The 17,281-nt window shown below is 44.0% G+C and overlaps 1 protein-coding gene across 4 annotated transcripts in view; it reads right to left on the reverse strand.

Annotated features, from left to right (window-relative positions):
- Positions 1–17,281, reverse strand: part of FAT3 (FAT atypical cadherin 3) — a 555,551-nt gene that overhangs the window by 66,017 nt on the left and 472,253 nt on the right. For all 4 annotated transcript variants that reach the window (XM_019530348.1, XM_019530346.1, XM_019530345.1 and 1 more), the window contains exons 14-16: positions 7,352–7,741; positions 1,615–1,829; positions 502–639 (exon numbers count right to left, since the gene is read on the reverse strand). In XM_019530348.1, coding sequence (XP_019385893.1) covers positions 502–639; positions 1,615–1,829; positions 7,352–7,741 — 743 coding nt within the window. The remainder of the gene's footprint in view (positions 1–501; positions 640–1,614; positions 1,830–7,351; positions 7,742–17,281) is intronic.

Below are 17,281 nucleotides of genomic sequence, written 5' to 3' on the forward strand. Positions count from 1 at the left end.
TAATATAGCACCTGTACTGTTGAACAGGTTCACAACAATCTTCCTAATGAAATTTTTCACACGGTATCACCTTATGGTAGCGGTCTTGGCTCCATGCTTGGTACCATGTTTAAGAGCATATTATAATCAAAGTTGCATGCAAAACAGTTTGTACATGGGAGAAGGGGTGGCAGCTCATTAACAGGCTACAGCTGCCTTTGTTGCCACATGTGAAATCTACACAGGTTTATCACACCTCCAGGTTTTGCCAGACTTGATCTCATTTCCTACGACAGTAGCGGATATGAGTGCTTCAACAAAGGCTCACTCAAAAATATGATGAAGAGGAGGAAGAAGTTGAGTAATATTAAAAATAGGTAATAGATTATTTTATGGTAACAAGTATAGACTGTGAAAATGACCAGCCTATAATAATATGGAAAGCCAAAACCAGAGATGAAGTCAATATCCATCTACAATTTAAAGTGAGATAAGAAAGAAGCTCAGTGCATGTTTGCTTACCCTCTCTCTGTCCAATTTCTTTTTAACCTTCACAAGTCCCAAAACTGGATCAACTGAAAATTCATTATCTCTATCACCATTCACTATGGAGAAATGAATCTGGCCATTGGAAGGACTGTCCACATCTTCTGCTATCAACTTTTTGGAGAGAAGAATAAAATTAGCTAAGTAAACAAGGAATGATTTCTAGTTTAAACATCCAAAGGAATAACTTCATATTCTGTCAAGTTAGTACGTTTAAATTACATGTGTGGGTTGGTATATATGTTTTCTTATGCTAAATCATGAATCTGGGATGCTAAACTATTTAGATGCGGCAAAACTGCATGCATATTATACATATTGTAGGTAATCATACTGCTAAACACAATCATTTAATTTATTTATGCCACATTTTAGAGAAAAATATTTTTGAAAATGCTTTAAATATTTTTGGAGCTGTAGCCTGGGGCTTTCAAAGGAACCTGCAGGAGTTGAGTAATTTACTATAGAAGCAGGGTGCCTGCCCCCCTAAAAGCCTTTGAAAATCCCAGCCTTAAAATTAATTTAATGCTACTAGTTCAAATAAACCTTTGCTTATAAAGCCAGAAGTTATGTTGTAAAAAAAGTCTTGCAATGCTGAGGTGTGATAGCTTGCATGCCAGAATTGCTAGATAGAAATACTATTTACTTCCCTGAAAGGCCTTGAATTTTGCCTCTCCAATTTGAGATAACATCTGTTTCTAGCTCTGCTGAATCATGAGATATCAGATGTTAAAGCCTGTCTTTGGTTCAAGACAAAATATTATCTGAAATTGAGTGAAATATTTAGAAGAAAAAGGAAATTATTTTGTGTAGTAAGCTTTTTTGAAAGTTGTTTAGTGGTTTGAAAGGTAAAAAGTAGTTCAGGCAGAGAGAAACTACTGGATATAATGCATGTGAAGAGGTGAAAGGTGAAATAGCTGTTTTAGTTGACAGTTGTATACAGATATGTGTGTACACACCGTCCCCCCCCAACACACAGAGTTTATAGTTTAGAGTTATAATAGTTTGTCAACGGCTGACAGAAATGCAAGAAAATATCATAAGCCCCTCTTTTGACTATATTTCTGAAACCATATGCTGTATACTCACCATAATCACAGAATCACCAACTGCTGCATCCTCACTGATGACTGCACTGTACAGCACCTGACTAAATTTTGGAGCATTGTCATTAACATCTGTTACATTTATGTTCACTGTAGTAACAGCACTGAGGGCTGGAGTACCTCCATCTTTTGCTTCCACCACAAGGTAGAAATCTTTACATGTTTCATAGTCCAGTGCTTCGATTACAGAAATGGCTCCTTTGAAGCAAAAGAGGAAATGTTAACAGATTTAAAAAGTGATAAACTATTAGCAGTCATTGCCACTAAGTTTGGCTATTGCACATAATGCAATACATTATAGATTCATAGACTGTAGAGTCGGAAGGGATCCAATGGATCATTGTGTCCGACCCCCTGTCCCTGACAGGAAAGAGGACGGTTGGTCTCCTTGTAAAGCTGTTATTCTCCCTGTAAAGTTTAATTAATTGATATCAAGCTGCTCTAAAATACTGACTCTCATGGCAGGACCTTCATATGATTCAGAACTATGAATGGGCTCTCATAACAGCAGATTGATAGCAGTGCTTTATGTAGGTAAACTGAGGCACTGCAGTTCAATGACCTGCCTGGACTTGCATAGACAGTGGCACAGCTGCAAATAAAACCCACAAATAGTGATTTATAGTTCTGCATTTTGAACACAACAGACACTCCATCCAAAACGTTCACATCTACGTGACAAGGTAAGTTCCTAAATCTATCTGCCTGAAGATCTGATTTGTCCAAACAACCAGACGCCTACAACCTAAACTGAAATATGTGGGAGCTCTAGGATTGTGAAGGGACTTGAAAACCTGGTTATTTTAATCAGGTGTCCACATACTAATTTAACATAAGCCAACTGGTATAAAAATGGTTCATGTGCATCAAGGCGCTTTTTCTAAAGCTCATTAAATCTAGTACCTCCAATGTGAGGTACTAAAGAAATGTGCATTAGACTGCCTTAATGCACAGTAATGAATGCACATGGTTTTTAAGTGACGCTTAATGCATAATAGCCTTTTTTATTGCACATTAGTATAATTACACAATTTTTTATATGATGCTTTAATGTGCAGTAAAATAGGCTATTGAGCATTAAAGTGCACATGTAGACGCACCCACTTTCTCCGTGTCCAATGACTGAGTAAGCTTTTTATCTTATCACATTCACATAAGAAGACAACTCTTAGGAGAGAATTGAACTTGAAGTGCACATTCTCTATTTGTTTCCCTAAGCCCTTCCAAAACCATTAACTAGAGTTGTGTTTTGTGGCCATAGAGTGGGCACTGAGTATGGAGAAGGCATTGAAGGAGTGCCCACATCTTGTCAGCATGATTTGCTTCAAGTAGAAGCCCCAAGGAGGAGCAGGGGAAAAGCCTGTCATGGCCAGTAGGAAGCTCCCACTGATAAACAGGGATCCGGGCTTTCCGTTCCTTGTGGAAAAAAAGTGGATTTTCCCCCTTTGCAAACAGTTCTCTGCAGGCTGGCAGAGTTTCAGCCTTCAAAAACTGCTTGTAAGAGGGAGGGAAACCCTAAGCCCTGTCTGCAGGGGATGGGCATAGGGGTAGGACCTGAGAATCTGAGTCAGCCAGGGCCAGCTTAAACTCACTTTCCTTCCTGCAGACTTTAGGGTAACTAGGGCCCTGGGGGTGGGGGGCCACTAGAAGCGCCCTCTGGAAGGATTGGGGGGGCTCTGTGGGTGAGGGTCATGCTGCCAGGGGGACCAGGGCCTGCAGGGAGAGGTGGCGGGGTAGGAGTGGGGCAGGGGTGTGTGGGTGGCAATCACATGGTCCTATGCCATGAGCCAAGGCCAGGGCATGTGTGAGCTGCCTCATCCCACTGTGGCTCATCCCAGTTGGGCTCAGGCTGGGGCTGGGGCCGCTGCCCAGCTGAAGCAGCAATGGCAGCAGCTCAGTGTGGGAGGGAGGGAGGGAATGCATGATGCCCCCTAGGCCAGGCACCCTTGGGGCAGGACTAGGGATTGGGGCTGAGGGTGCTGCCAGATGGGGTGGTACCTGGGGCCAGGGTGCTGAGGGCGAGCATCGCCCCTCTGCTGTGCTAGTGGCTGCTACCCCACTGCTCACAGCACCACTGCACCACATCCCACTGGTCTGTGTCTGTGGCAGCTGCTGGCAGCTCTGCTGGAGCAAGTGGCTGGGGGCGCACTGGGTGACAGGGCACAAAGAGGGGAGAGGAGGAGAGATGCAGCCTGGCTAGCCTCCGTGCTGCCTTGCCTGGCCTGGGGCCTTGCCTGCCGCTGTGGGGGGAGAAGGGGTAGCTCTTGGTCCTGGGAACCACCCAGGAGGGTTGTGATGGGCCGGGAGCGGGGGGGGGGGAGATGGACGTGGCAACAGGGTCTATGCACGTGTGTGTGTGATGGTCAGTGCAGGGGGGAGGTGTGTAAGAGAGAGAAAGAGAGAGAGAGATGGGGGGGAACTCTGGGTAGAAGTGGCCCGGAGCCCCCTAGCCTGCTAAAGCAGCCTGTGAAGGGGAGGCAGACCTGGAAGAGAAGGGGCTTGCCCAGCCAGAGGTTGGGGGTGGGGGGTGTGGGTTGGGAGTGAGGGTCAATGGCATGAGGAGGGGCAGGACACCAGCATGTAAGTGCTGCTCTGTGCCACAAAGCACCTGTGGGAACAGCCGCAGCTGGACCCACGCTTTGGTGAGTGAGGGGGGCAGGGAGAGCTCAGTTTTCTATGATAAAAACATCCAAAATCAAACATCAAAATATAGAATCTATTTTACTTTAGTGTTTGGGGCACTGGTAGGCTTCCAAATTATTTAAAAATTGTAAATATATCAATAAAACGTTGTGTTCATCTGATATCTATATAGAGAGAGACCTTTCATTTTAATTGCAGAAAAACACCAATGTTGGGGTTCTTAATCAGAGAATTTTGGATTCTTAAACAGAAAACTAGGGTCCCTGCTGATAAATGATGTGAGAGGTCTGTTTTTTTCAAGCTCTGTTGACGGATATACATCGGGACATGGGTGTCTGGAATCTCAGCTTCTGCTTCTAAACTGATGATAATTAAGCTGTCACACATTAATGAATAATAAATGTTTTCTTTTTCCTATGTGATCAAGCTTCATTACTTGCTTTTATTGATTTATTGCCTGGATTTCATTGTCAAAGGCAAACTTAAGTATCTCCATTTCCCTAGGTGTTTACATTTAAATCCTGCTACTATTAACAGGAGATAGCAGAAGTTAAAACACACATTAAAAGTATTGTTTTAAAAAGCCCTGTGGCTGCAGGCAATTAATTTGTTGCACAGAAAAACATAATGAAATAACACATTTTTCAAGGTATTTCTTAACTATTGGCTACATGTCTAGTAGCTCCTAAACAACTGTTGCCTTCAGCTTTCAACATGTAGATCAATCACATCTGAGACTTTGGTTGCAAGTTCTTTGTGTATCTGGGAGGGTGATGAGATCCTGACTGTGAGAGGTATAAGAGATGACATCTGACTCGTGCCACTGGATTAAAAGCCCAATTAGGAGAAAGAATACATTCCTAGAAGGACACTGAAACAGCAGCAGCTGTTTGGACAAAAAAAATTAGGTCATCTCAGCATTTCTTGAAAAATACCAAACAATCCATTTATTAAAACTCGTCAATCATAGAATATTAGGATTGGAAGGGACCTCAGGAGGTCACATCTAGTCCAAACCCCTACCCAAAGTAAGGCCATTCCCAAATAGATCATGCCAGCCAAGGCTTTGTCAGCCCAGGTCTTAAAAACCTCCAAGAATAGAGGTTCCACAACTGCTCTGGGTGACCAGTTCCAGTGCTTTACTATCTTTCTAGTGAGAAAGTTTTTCCTTGCTGCAACTTGAGACCATTAGTCCTTGTTCTTCCGTCTGTCACCACTGAAAGAACTCTAACTCCATCCTCTTTGGAACTACCCTTCAGGTAGCCGAAGGCTGCTATTAAATCGCCCCTTAGTTTTCTCTTCTCCAAACTAAATAAGACCAGTTCCCTCAGCCTCTCCTCAGAAGTCATGTGTTCCAGACCCCTAACCATTTTTGTTGTTCTCCACTGAACTTTCTCCATTTTGCCTACATCTCTTCTGCAGCAGGGAGGCCCAAAACCCAAACACAGTACTCCAGATGTGGTCCCACCAGTGCCAGCTAGAGGGGAATAAACACTTCCTTTGATCTGCTGGCAATGCTCCTACTAATGTAGTAAGCAATTAGCCTTCTTCATTGCAAAGGAACATTTTTGGTTCATATTTAGCTTATTGTTCACTGTAACCCCCAGGCCCTTTTCTGCAGTTGGTCTGCAGTCTGTACTGGTGCATGGGATTGTTCCCTCCTAATTGCAGGACTTTGCACTTGTCCTTGTTGAACCTCATGATATTCCTTTTGGCCCAATCCTCCAATATGTCTAGGTCCGTCCGAATCCTAGTCCTACCCGCTAGCATTTCTACTATTCCCCCCAGCTTGGTGTAACCTATCAACTTATTGAGGGTGCACTCCATCCTATCTTCCAGGTCATGAAGATACTGAACAAAACCAGTCCCAAGACTGACCCCTGGGGCACTGCACTTAATACCAGTTGCCAACAAGACATTGATTACTATCCGTTGAGCCCAACAGTGGCGATGCTTGCAAGAATGTTGTGGGAGACAGTATCAAAAGCCTTGCTTAAAGTCAAAGTATATCATGACCATTGTTTTCCCCGCATCCACAAAGCCAGTCATCTCATCAGAGAAAGCAATCAGGTTGGTCAGGCATGTCTTGCCCTTGGTGAATCCATGCAGACTGTTCCTAATCACCTTCTTTTCCTCCATGTGCTTAGAAATGGACACTTTCAGGACCTGCTCCATGATTTTTCTAGGGACTGAGGTGAGGCTAACTGGTCTGTACTTCCCTGGATCCTCCTTCTTCCCTTTCTTAAAGATGGGCACTATATTTGCTCTTTTCCAATCATCTGGGACCTCCCCAAACTGCCACGAGTTTTCACAGATGATAGCCAGCAGTTCTGCATTCATACTAGTCAATACCCTCAGCACCCTCTGATTCATTGCATCCAGCCCCATGGACTTGTACACGTCCAGCTTTTCTTAATGGTCCCTAACCTGTTCTTTCACCACTGAGGGCTGCTCACCTTCTTCCCAAACTACTCTGTCTGGTGCAGTAGTCTAACCTTGTCTGTGAAGACCAAGGTAAAAAAAGCACTTCAGACTTTTCCTCATCATTTGTCATTAGGATGCCTCCCTCATTCAATAAGGGACCCACATTTCCTTCACTTTCCTGTTGTTGCTAACACATTTGTAGAAACCCTTATTATCCTTCATGTCCCCTGGTAGCTGCAACTCCAATTGTGCTTTGGCCTTTCTGACTTCATCCCTGCATGCTTGAGCAATATTCATTTTTATACTCCTCACAAATTGTTTGTTCAAGCTTCCACTTCTTGTAAGCTTCCTGGTTGCCTGTCATGTTTGCTATTGTTCCTGCACATCAGGATGGTTTGCTTCTGTGTCCTCAGTAAGGTATCTTTAAAATACAAACAGGTCTCCTGGACTCCTTTCCCCCTCAGCCTGGCCTCCCAGGGTATCCTGCCCATCAGTTCCCTTACTCTACTCAATTCAATAGGCTAGTAATGAACTGAGGTACTTTCGACTTGAGTGAGAGTGGCTAAAGAGCTGTCTGTGGGACTCATTTAGTTCTACATATTTCCCTGACATGCTGACTTCATATTCCTCTTCTTAGGCATGATTTTACAAACCTGTCTTTGAGTTGATCCTGAACTTCCCTTTCTCATTCCCAGATCTGATGAGGTAGGCAATTTCAGCGTTTGTACCAATGTCTTTGCTTGTTGCAAAAACAGCAAGGATTTCAGTGCTAAGAGTGGTATCTTCAGGAACTGAAACAAGATAGTCTCTTCTTTCAAACACAGGAGGGTTGTCATTAATATCCAGCACTGTAATGGTGACTGTAGCCAGTGATGACAAGGTCAACATAATGCTCTGGTCTGATGCCTTTACACTGATGTTATAAGAGGACTGCAGCTCTCTATCAAGTGGTTGCTCCAAAATAATGATCCCTGATGACCTGTCTACAGAGAAGTAACCACCTGCGGAGTCTGCTAGGGAATAGACAACTTTTCTGTTCACACCTGAAAGAGAAGCAAAGGTAAAATTAAGAAAAGAAATATTTTATAACAAACCAGCTATTCTCACAGCATGCATTTATCTCATACTCTGTGGGGTGAGTGCATGGAGGACACAGCTGAAGAAGCAGCAGAATATTCCCTCTGCCAAAAAACCCCTGATGAACAGTCTGTGTAATCCTCTCCTTGACTCTAGGTCTGCTGGTTCAAAACCATTAGGAACCAAGTCCAGAAGTGTGACTTATATGACCCAGTCCAGAGGCGTTTACAACAGAAACAGACAAGACAGAATAATGAAACTGCCATGCTTCAGAACATGCCACCAGACGTAGGAAGGGATTGTGTTAAGTATGGTTTAAAACAGGGCTAGGGATTCTTATCCCATTACCTGGATTAGCTTTTGTGACCCCTTTGTTCCTATGAGCTCTTGCTTATTTGCCTTTCCCAGCACTGCCCCCATCTCCCTTCCTGTCCTTTGTATTTAAAACACTTTCTCCATTTTATACACTGTTTTGTCCATGTCCTTTCACAGCATATGATGAAGTGAGCTCCAGCCCATGAAAACTTATGCAACATAAATATCTCTAATTTATAAGGTGCAAATCTTTTCGTGCTTGTGCACTACTAACCTGGCCTTGATTCTAATGCTCATGTGGCATGAAAGTCGAAAATATGTTGAGGAAAAAACCTTGTCACTATAGTTTAAATCTGTCAGATTGGAGAGACATCAGACACTACCAGCAGGACCTTAGACATCTTAGAAAGGAAAGGCTTTCATTAAAAAAAAATCTAGGTCGAGATCAGTAATGGAATTGTACAGAGGTGTCTTTTATTTTTTAAATCCTGCTTGCAGCTCCTGATAGAAAAAGCCTATCCAACCAGCTGTTGAATATGTAGATTGATATGCTAACGTTGTCTGCAATAATGAGGCCTGAAGGGAGGGTACTATATGGCTGCTTGCTCTTCCTGCACGACAGTGGGATAGCTGTTTGAAATCTAATTAAAAGTGAATGCTGAAACAACTCCATACAAGTTCCCTGGTTGCTGGTTTATTTTATGCTTTGGTTCTGGAACCTGCAATCAGAGATTATTACTAAACATAAAGATCAACTAAGTTGGAGATTCCCCATTCTTAACATCTCTCACTTGAGTATTTGTTGCCCTTATTGTCTGAGAAGAGACATTACAAGCCTGACATTAATCAGACACACAGGAGCTACTGAACCCTTCTAGGCATATTTTGTAATTTAAAATTTGTGACAGCATTATTCTGCTGTACAGCATCAGAAAAGCATTGTAAAATTGACTGATCAAAAGCCACACAAATCACATTTGTTTTCTACTTGACAAAGTAGGTCTACAGCATTCACACCAGGGGGAGCTGAGGGACTCCTTTCTCTAACTGTGCTCACATGAAAGCAATAGCAAGAACAAGTAACAGACCAGATTTAAATTGCATTAGGAATTATTAACTGGCTCTTTAGGGAATAAGGATTTTAAATGGTGCTTGATATCCATGGCTATGTTTCAAACATTCAACTGCCATTAAAAAATAAATAAATGTTCACATGCCAATATTATAACCTAGTATTATTCTTTGCCAGCAGGACCTATATATCTTGAGACTGCAGCCTCCGTATGCTAGAAACTGTAGAAACACACAGTTGGAGTGAGTCTTTGCACCCTTTAAACAGACAGCAGCTATAGAGGAAGACAGGAAGTATTATTCCCCAACCCCTAAATGAGGTACAAAGCCGTCTGAAAACAGATAGACCCAGATTTCCAAAAGAACGTAAATACCGCAGTGCTGAGCATCGAAACACCTCACTCCTCGGTGCCCTCCTGCTGACTGGAATCCTGAGCCCTGACTTAGATGCCTCGGTCTTCCCACAAATGCACTGATATGGCTGGGTGCCCGAGTAGGAGATCTTTCTAAATCAGCTGAGTAGGGAAGCCCCTAGTCAAGCCGAGAAGGAATCACAGAGGAAAAGGACAGAGACTGGGGATGCCAATGAGGAACTTGGGAAAGATGCTGCATTCTCTGGAGACTTTGACTCGGGAGGTGCCTTCTGCTGGGAATCTTTACTGTGAATCTTCTCCTAGAATTCAGTACTTAAGGCTCATTTGCAAAAAGCCAGAGACAGACTCATTACAGTAGAGCACCTGACTTCATAGTGAGAGCACTCACCTGAAAGTCATGGGAATCTGGGTTGCAACCCTTCCGTGTTTAATTCAGAGCACTGAGTAGAGTCCACATCTCAGCACAAAGGTATTTGTTATTCTGGAACGGGGTTTCTCCAAGGGTGCTGACAGACATGCAGCTCCCCCTGTAACTCATGGTGCTTCACAGGAAGCACCATGAGTTCCAGAGACCCCTCAAACCCAGCGGACATTCCCTGTCGAGTCCAGGGGGTTGGGGATTGAGCTCCAGTTTGGAGTGGTTGAATGTCCAGAGCCTCTCTCCCCTAGCTCCACCACCCTCCCCCAGATCCGGCGCTGTCTTCAGGATGGGAGGGGGGAAAAGGGAGGGGAGGGAGCTCCAGCTAGGGTTTGCCCAGCCTATGCCAGAGGGTGGGTGGGTGAATTAGAGCCCTCCTGAACTGCGAGACACCACTCCACCCTTCCCACCCTCCAGTGTAGGCTGGGCAAACCCCAGACTGAGTTCCCTCCCCTCCCTTCTCCCCCTCCCACTCTGAAGACAGCACCAGGGGTGGGCGTGGCTGCATCAGCCCACCCTGCTCCCAGCAGGGACTGACAGAAGTTAATGAAGATGCTCTACTTTGGAGCACCTTCATCTGAACCCTCGTGTAAATAGGGTTCAGACTGTTGCGCAATTGGGAACATTAAAAGTGCTCTGCAACCATGCATTTCTGTCAGCAGGAGATGGCTGTAGAGTGCTTCAGGGGGCTGATTGTGCAACAAAATGTTACTTCTATCAGTGCCCCAAGTCTGCCACTGAAGCTGCTCCATTTGATATGAATGTCTACATACTCATCGAATCAGGGACTCTAACCATATAGCGTTACCATATTTCCAGTTTCTAAAAAGAGGAAACCTGTTTGGGACAGAAGGGAGAGGAGGAGAAGAGGGAATATATGATTGTGGGAGTAGTAATATGCCCATGCCCTGCCCCAGCCCCTCACTCTCAACCCCACACCACTGTCCCTGCTGATACCCCTCACTCCGGACCCACAGCCCACTGGCTATGCCTGTGCCCTGCACTCCCAATCCACATTCCCCTGCCCCCCTGGTGCCCGTCACTCCTGACCCAGAGCCCCCCCAGTTCTGCTAGTGCCCCTCACTCCGGACCTGCAGCCCCCTGCCCGCCCAGCCCTGCTGCCCATGCAGCTCCCTGCCCTGCTGCAGCCCCAGCGCCAGGTGATACCACACACACACACACACACACTCCTGCACAGACTTATCTGCCTGCAGTTGCCAGGGCTGCATGCAGAGTACATGATGCCTCTCCCTTAGCCCAAAGCAGCTCCCCAGCAAGCTAGGAAGTGCTGGGAAAAAGTGCACTGCAAATGCAGTTTGCTGTCTGGAAATGCCCAGATATTGGCTGATATTTAAAAAAAAACACCCAGATTGAAATGGGAGGACCCCAAAAGTAGACTTGTCTGGGAAAACCCAGACGTATGGTAACCCTACGAGATATGTCCCATGTCTCAGGTGAGCGCTACTGCTCTGGGCTACAGTGCCAGTCTCTCTTGCTGCCTGAAAGGCATCATCTGAGCATACTATACCTGGCACAATATAAATTCTTGAGGCAAGAATTGCTTTTTTTCACTCTTTGTACACAGCTTAGCGCAGGGGGGGTTGATTTAAGACTGTGGCTCTATCATGCTGTGACATGGTATACAAATACTAGAAAAATGATTAGCAATAATTAGATGACTGCAAAGAACAATTCCTCCGTACACTGAAGGGTGAACACCATGAGATCACCCTGTACATCCGCTATTTCAGATGACAGAAAATAAGGACAGAAGATGAATGGAAAACAAACTGGCATCATGAAAAAGAAAGCGAAGTAGATTTGCACTTTACAGACTAACTTGATGTCAGGCTAGCACAGCTAACTGATTATGAACAACGCTAGTAGGGGAGAAGTTTTGTTCAGTGTTACTTCATAGAAGGAGGAAGTACAGACAGAAAGCCTGTGTAAAGCACCAAGCTGAGTGTAATATGCTTAGATATTAATTTTGATATGATGAAAGTCCCCAGTGTTCTGGGAGCTCTCACAATAATTAAACTATAATTACTGACAATAAAACAGCAACAGGTTTCTGTTCCATTTATCTTCGTGTACCACACTCAACATTGTAGTACAGGAGCACCTTCCAGGACTGCATTAAGCAAAGAGATATAACATCTACCCTGTGCTGTTTTTTCTCTTGGCCTCTCCCCACAAGGGGAAGTGTGTGCAATGGAAGGCCTTTTGGTAGGGTTTTATTTTAAATATGCCTGTTGCTATGTATTTATGTCACAGAAACCAAGGTCGAAAAACATGCCTTGTACTTTATGTAGAAGGAGGAGGAAGCACATTCTGCAGCCTCAGACCAGTCTCTAGGAAAGCTGTCTCCTACACAGACGAGATTGATCTTGATTCTATAGAGCTTCACTGAGCCAGATTGCTGTCTGACAAATAATACTGGCCCGTGTCTTTGTACCAGCCCTCCCAGCAGCCTCATGCCCAGATTCAACAAGATTGAAACCTTAATAATCCTTGGATTAGAAAAGCAGCTGACCAGTATCAGCCTGAAATTTCCCATAAGAAAAGTACTGAAGTGATTGAAAATGCAACTCTATCCATGCTTTCTATGCACTGTATGAAAGTTACTGATGAAAAATCAGAAAGAATCATTATGGGCACACTAAGAAGAGACCAACAGCAAATTCTGCTATGGTTTCTGACCAGCTCTGAAGGCAAATGGACCAAGGTTATGGAAAATTGAATGTTTCAGGTATTTCAGGAGTCACTTTCTCCATAGCCTGTTAAACAATCTTTCCCAAAAATAAAAGATTCAGTCCAAGCCAACATCTGTAAAGATTATCAATGCCAAGGTAGTTCTTGGCAGACAAGGTTATTTGAGTAAATGTGATATCTTTTATTAGACAAACCAAATAGCTGGAAACACTGTTCTTTGCAAGCTTTTGGGCATGGGTGCCTGCGCCTGAAAGCTTGCACACAACATTTTTTTTCAACTATTCAGTTGGTCTAATAAAAGACATCACATTTACTTGAATAACCTTTTCTTCCTATGTCCTTAGACCAACCCAGCTACAACCAACACCCTTGAAAGGTAGTTCTTGAGCAGAGATCTCATGGCACGCTCTGTCTCAGTACTACCAGAGAAAGCCAGCTTACTGGCACCTAACCAGGAGCGCACAGAGGCAGTTATGTTTTCTGAGATAGCGAGTACAGAGTAGACAGGCATGTCTCACTGCTGTGCATCCTTGGGCAGTACACAGGCATTGCAGACATGTCTTCAGTATAGCTACCTGCAGGTTGTGTGTGTGAAGAGCAATGCCTTTTGGTGGGGTTTTATTTTAACCGTGCCTGTTGCTAAGTATTTATATTAGAGAAACCAAAGTAAAAAAACAAACAAACACACCCTGTGTTTCTTTGTCCTGGCACTCTGTTTTCACAAAATGAGGAACTGATGATATCATCTGCAACAAACTTAAACATGCCTAATGAACGTGGGTCCTAATCATGAGCTGTGACTAAAAACACCTCTAGGAATCTTAGAACCTTAGCAAGATTTCTTCAAGTTAACAACAATCTCCTGATGTAGAAATGTGTTAATTGCCACCAAGACGTGGTGCATGAAGCAACTTTCGGAGCAAGTGTATATGCAGTGAACAATAAATTCTCAAGTTTGTAATTTGCGTGAACTAAATAGACCCATTTTCTCTTGCTGCTCCATCAACCGTTGCTTTTTAAGTGTTGATGACATGATTAGTAAGTTATACACAGCATTTATCAATAAAACTAGCCATAGCCATTCATCCCAGATGCATACCATGGGAAAAGAGGGAAACGGCTAGAGCTAAATAAATATAAAAAGAGATGCTAATGTGGAGAATGCAAAGAAAGCTCCCTTATCAAGAAAGATTTTCTGAGGAACAGGGGAAAAATCCAAGAAATGAAAATCTTGTTAATTCATAGACGCTCTAGATTGCTCTGCTGTGTCAAATAATCTTGCCCTCCCAGGATTTCTCTATACTGTGGTGGCAGCATACCGCAGCAGTGACACCTCAAGCAGGCCCTGCTTGCATGTTGAAAACTTGGAAACATGGCTGGGAGGCATCTCTCCTTCCTAGGGCACTGTTGAGACCACAGATTCTGGTGTATGTTAGACAGAACTGGGAAATCTACCTTTATTTTGTGATAGGATCCTGAAGGACTGCTGAGTGTGCACATAGGACTAGGATCAGATGAAGCAGCCATTCCATGGGAAGAAAGACTGCCAGCCACACTTTAACTGTTAAGAGACAGCAGGAGACTGGTGGATATGGTCCCCTATTGGTTCCAAGCCTAGACATACAAAAAGAATGAAAGGAACCTCTACCACCCATCCACTTGCAGCCCTTCTTCCTCATACCCTCCATAGATCCAGATTTTGGGGCTTCATCTTGTGAGGAGAACATATTTAAGGAGAAGCTTCTGGACAAACAGAAAAAAAAAATCAAGGAGAAAGTTTCACAAGGTGCAGAAAAGGTTGTTTTCATCTAGCTCCCTGTTATGAGGAAGGAAACTAACTGGATGAGAGGCAGAGAGAAGGGTAGAAGTTATCCCAGCTGAGATCTGGAACATGCTTAATAACCTCCAGTTTGTCATCTGCCTGAGCAAATCCTGAAGAATCCCATCAGTCGTCCCTGGTGGCAGACAAGCTGGGAATTGAGTAAGCACTGGAATCAGAAGGAAGGTTTTCAATGAAAAACCAGTCACCCATCCTCAAAGATCACTCTTCCCTCTGCTTGTGAGGATAATAATACTTCCCTGCTACTGGCCCACAGCTGTTCTAAAGATTAATGCTTACACATTGCTATCTACCCACCTAGCTAAACTATTCATGCTACTGAAGTGACTATCGCCATAGTATATCAACTAGTTGAATAAGTGGCACAAATAGTATTTTTTAAAAAATCTAAAAGGATTGCCCTTGATTTTTTAAATAAATGAGCATATCAATAGAGCTTAGACTTGGACTTTCTATTAGCATGTGATAGAATATTGCCCTTTGCTACGTACATACAAGCCAGGTCTCTGGAGTGGAGACACTGCATAAGACATGGCCTTTTGGTACAAATGCCATCCCTCAGCCATTATCCTTTTCTTTTATACACGACTTAAGCAGAAGCACCTACTAAATGCTGCTCATATAGTCTGTGTCACTGTGTATTAGAATAACAACAAGCAAATAAAATGTTCCTCGATAAAACAAGGGTGAAATTCACCCCTGGTGTAACTGTACCGAAGTCAAAGGTGTAGCTACCAGAATAAATGAGAAATCACAATAATCAAATCTTTCCTTGAACTAGTTTCATAGTAGCTAGGGTCAGGAGGGACCTGAACAGATCATCTAGCCTGACCCCCTGACACAGGCAGGAGTGAATGCCAGGTTCACAAGACCCCAGACAGGTGACCATCCGACCTCTTCTTGAATTTGCCCAAGGTAGGGGCAAGAACCACCTCCCTGGGAAGATGGTTCTAGATTTTGCCACCCTAACTGTAAAATATTGCCTTCTGATCTCTAACCTAAACCTATTCTCCAGCAGGTTATTACCACTGTTCCTCGTCACCCCAGGTGGTGCTGGGGAGAATAGGGCTCTACCTATTTGCTGTTGATCTCCCCTGATGAGTTTGTAGGCAGCCACCATGTCCCCCCTCAGCCTCCTCTTGCTGAGGCTGGACAGGTTCAGGTCCCTCAGTCTCTCCTTGTAGGGGCTGTCCTGCTGCCCCCTCACCAAGTGGGTGGCCCTCCTCTGAACTCTCTCCAGGCTGGCCACACCCTTTTAAAGTGCAGCGCCCAGTACTGGACGCAGTACTCCGATTGTGGCCTGACCAATGTTGAATAGAGGGGATTATCACCTCTCTGGACCGGCCTGAGATGCACCTTTGGATGCATGACAAGGAAGGTATGGCTGGCCTTGGTGGCTGCGCTCTGGCATTGGCGGCTCATGTTCATCTTGGAGTCAATAATGACTCCAAGATCCCTTTCTGCCTCTGTGCTTTCAAGGAGGGAACTCCCCAGCCTGTATGTATGCTGTGGATTCCTTCTCCCAAGGTGCAGCACCCTGCATTTATCTACATTGAACCCCATCCTGGGAGTAGGGGGGAGGTGCGTGCACCCTCAGTGGGCTTCAGGTGCCTCTACACCAATGCTCATGGTATGGGGAGCAAGCAGGAGGAACTGTACTTCCCAACTGCGAGTAAGAACCCAGACTTAGTAGGGCTCACAGAAACCTGGGGGGACCCTACCTACAACTGAGTGGTGGGCATTCGGGAATACACCCTATACAGCTGTTTTTCTGGACACAATATCTATCTGAAACTGCTTTTCTGTAACTAACAATGCTTGCTGATTACATCACATGGCCATTTTCCTTTAAAATATGAAAGTCTTATGACATGTTTCTCATCTCTGTTTCGATCTATCTAATTAATTGATATGTTTTCCCAACAAAAGTTAATCTACTCCACTTTAAACTTATTTTAGGGAAATAATTCTAAACATTGTGGCCTTTCTTCTTTCAAGCAAGATAAAAATGAAAAAAAGAAAGTCTTGAAATGTTTTCCTGACAATGGGAAAAAAGTCATGTGATCTGTACAGCTTGACTAAAGGTCGTGACAACCATTAAAATACCTAAACAAACCAAGGGTGCCAACACAGAGACACAGAATAGAACATGATGCCAGAAGGAGAACTGTGAAATTAACTATTACTTGTCAAGTTACCAGTTATTTGTAAGAAGTGTATCTAATTACAGTGCTTCCTCCTGCACCTCTGTTCTTCATGGTATAATTATTAATGTTGGCTTGTACCTATGGCCTTCCCAAATGATGCAAACATTAACCAGAACACCAATTACAGAAGTCAAAAGGTCAGAGCTTTATTGACAGAGAACAAGACAGAAAAGGGCAAATATCAGACAGATTCTTACAGTACTCCACTCCATCATTATGGTTAAAAAATATAAAACCACACTACAGAACTTACCAGAAGGGAGCTTGCTCAACTGAGGAAGAACACACAATTCCATCGAGGGGGAGATTTCAAATGCTTTCTGTCGGTAAATCAGCCTAGTCCCTTTTACTCTTCTACCACCAAAAATATCCTTTGACTAACTGCCTCTCTGCTGCAAGTGAAGAGGCCAACCACTGTCCTCAGTGAAAGCACAAAGCACTCGTGTTAGGATTTTATCCCAAAGAACACCTCGCCACAATACAAACGTGCTCTTTTTTCCTCCTACACAGTGCTCTGATTGAGCTGTTACTCCTGCTTTTGAACTGGCTGCATCTAGGACACATCCCTA

Source organism: Crocodylus porosus, unplaced genomic scaffold (assembly GCF_001723895.1).
Source record: "Crocodylus porosus isolate Cpor-Errol unplaced genomic scaffold, CroPor_comp1, whole genome shotgun sequence".
Taxonomy (NCBI): domain Eukaryota; kingdom Metazoa; phylum Chordata; order Crocodylia; family Crocodylidae; genus Crocodylus; species Crocodylus porosus.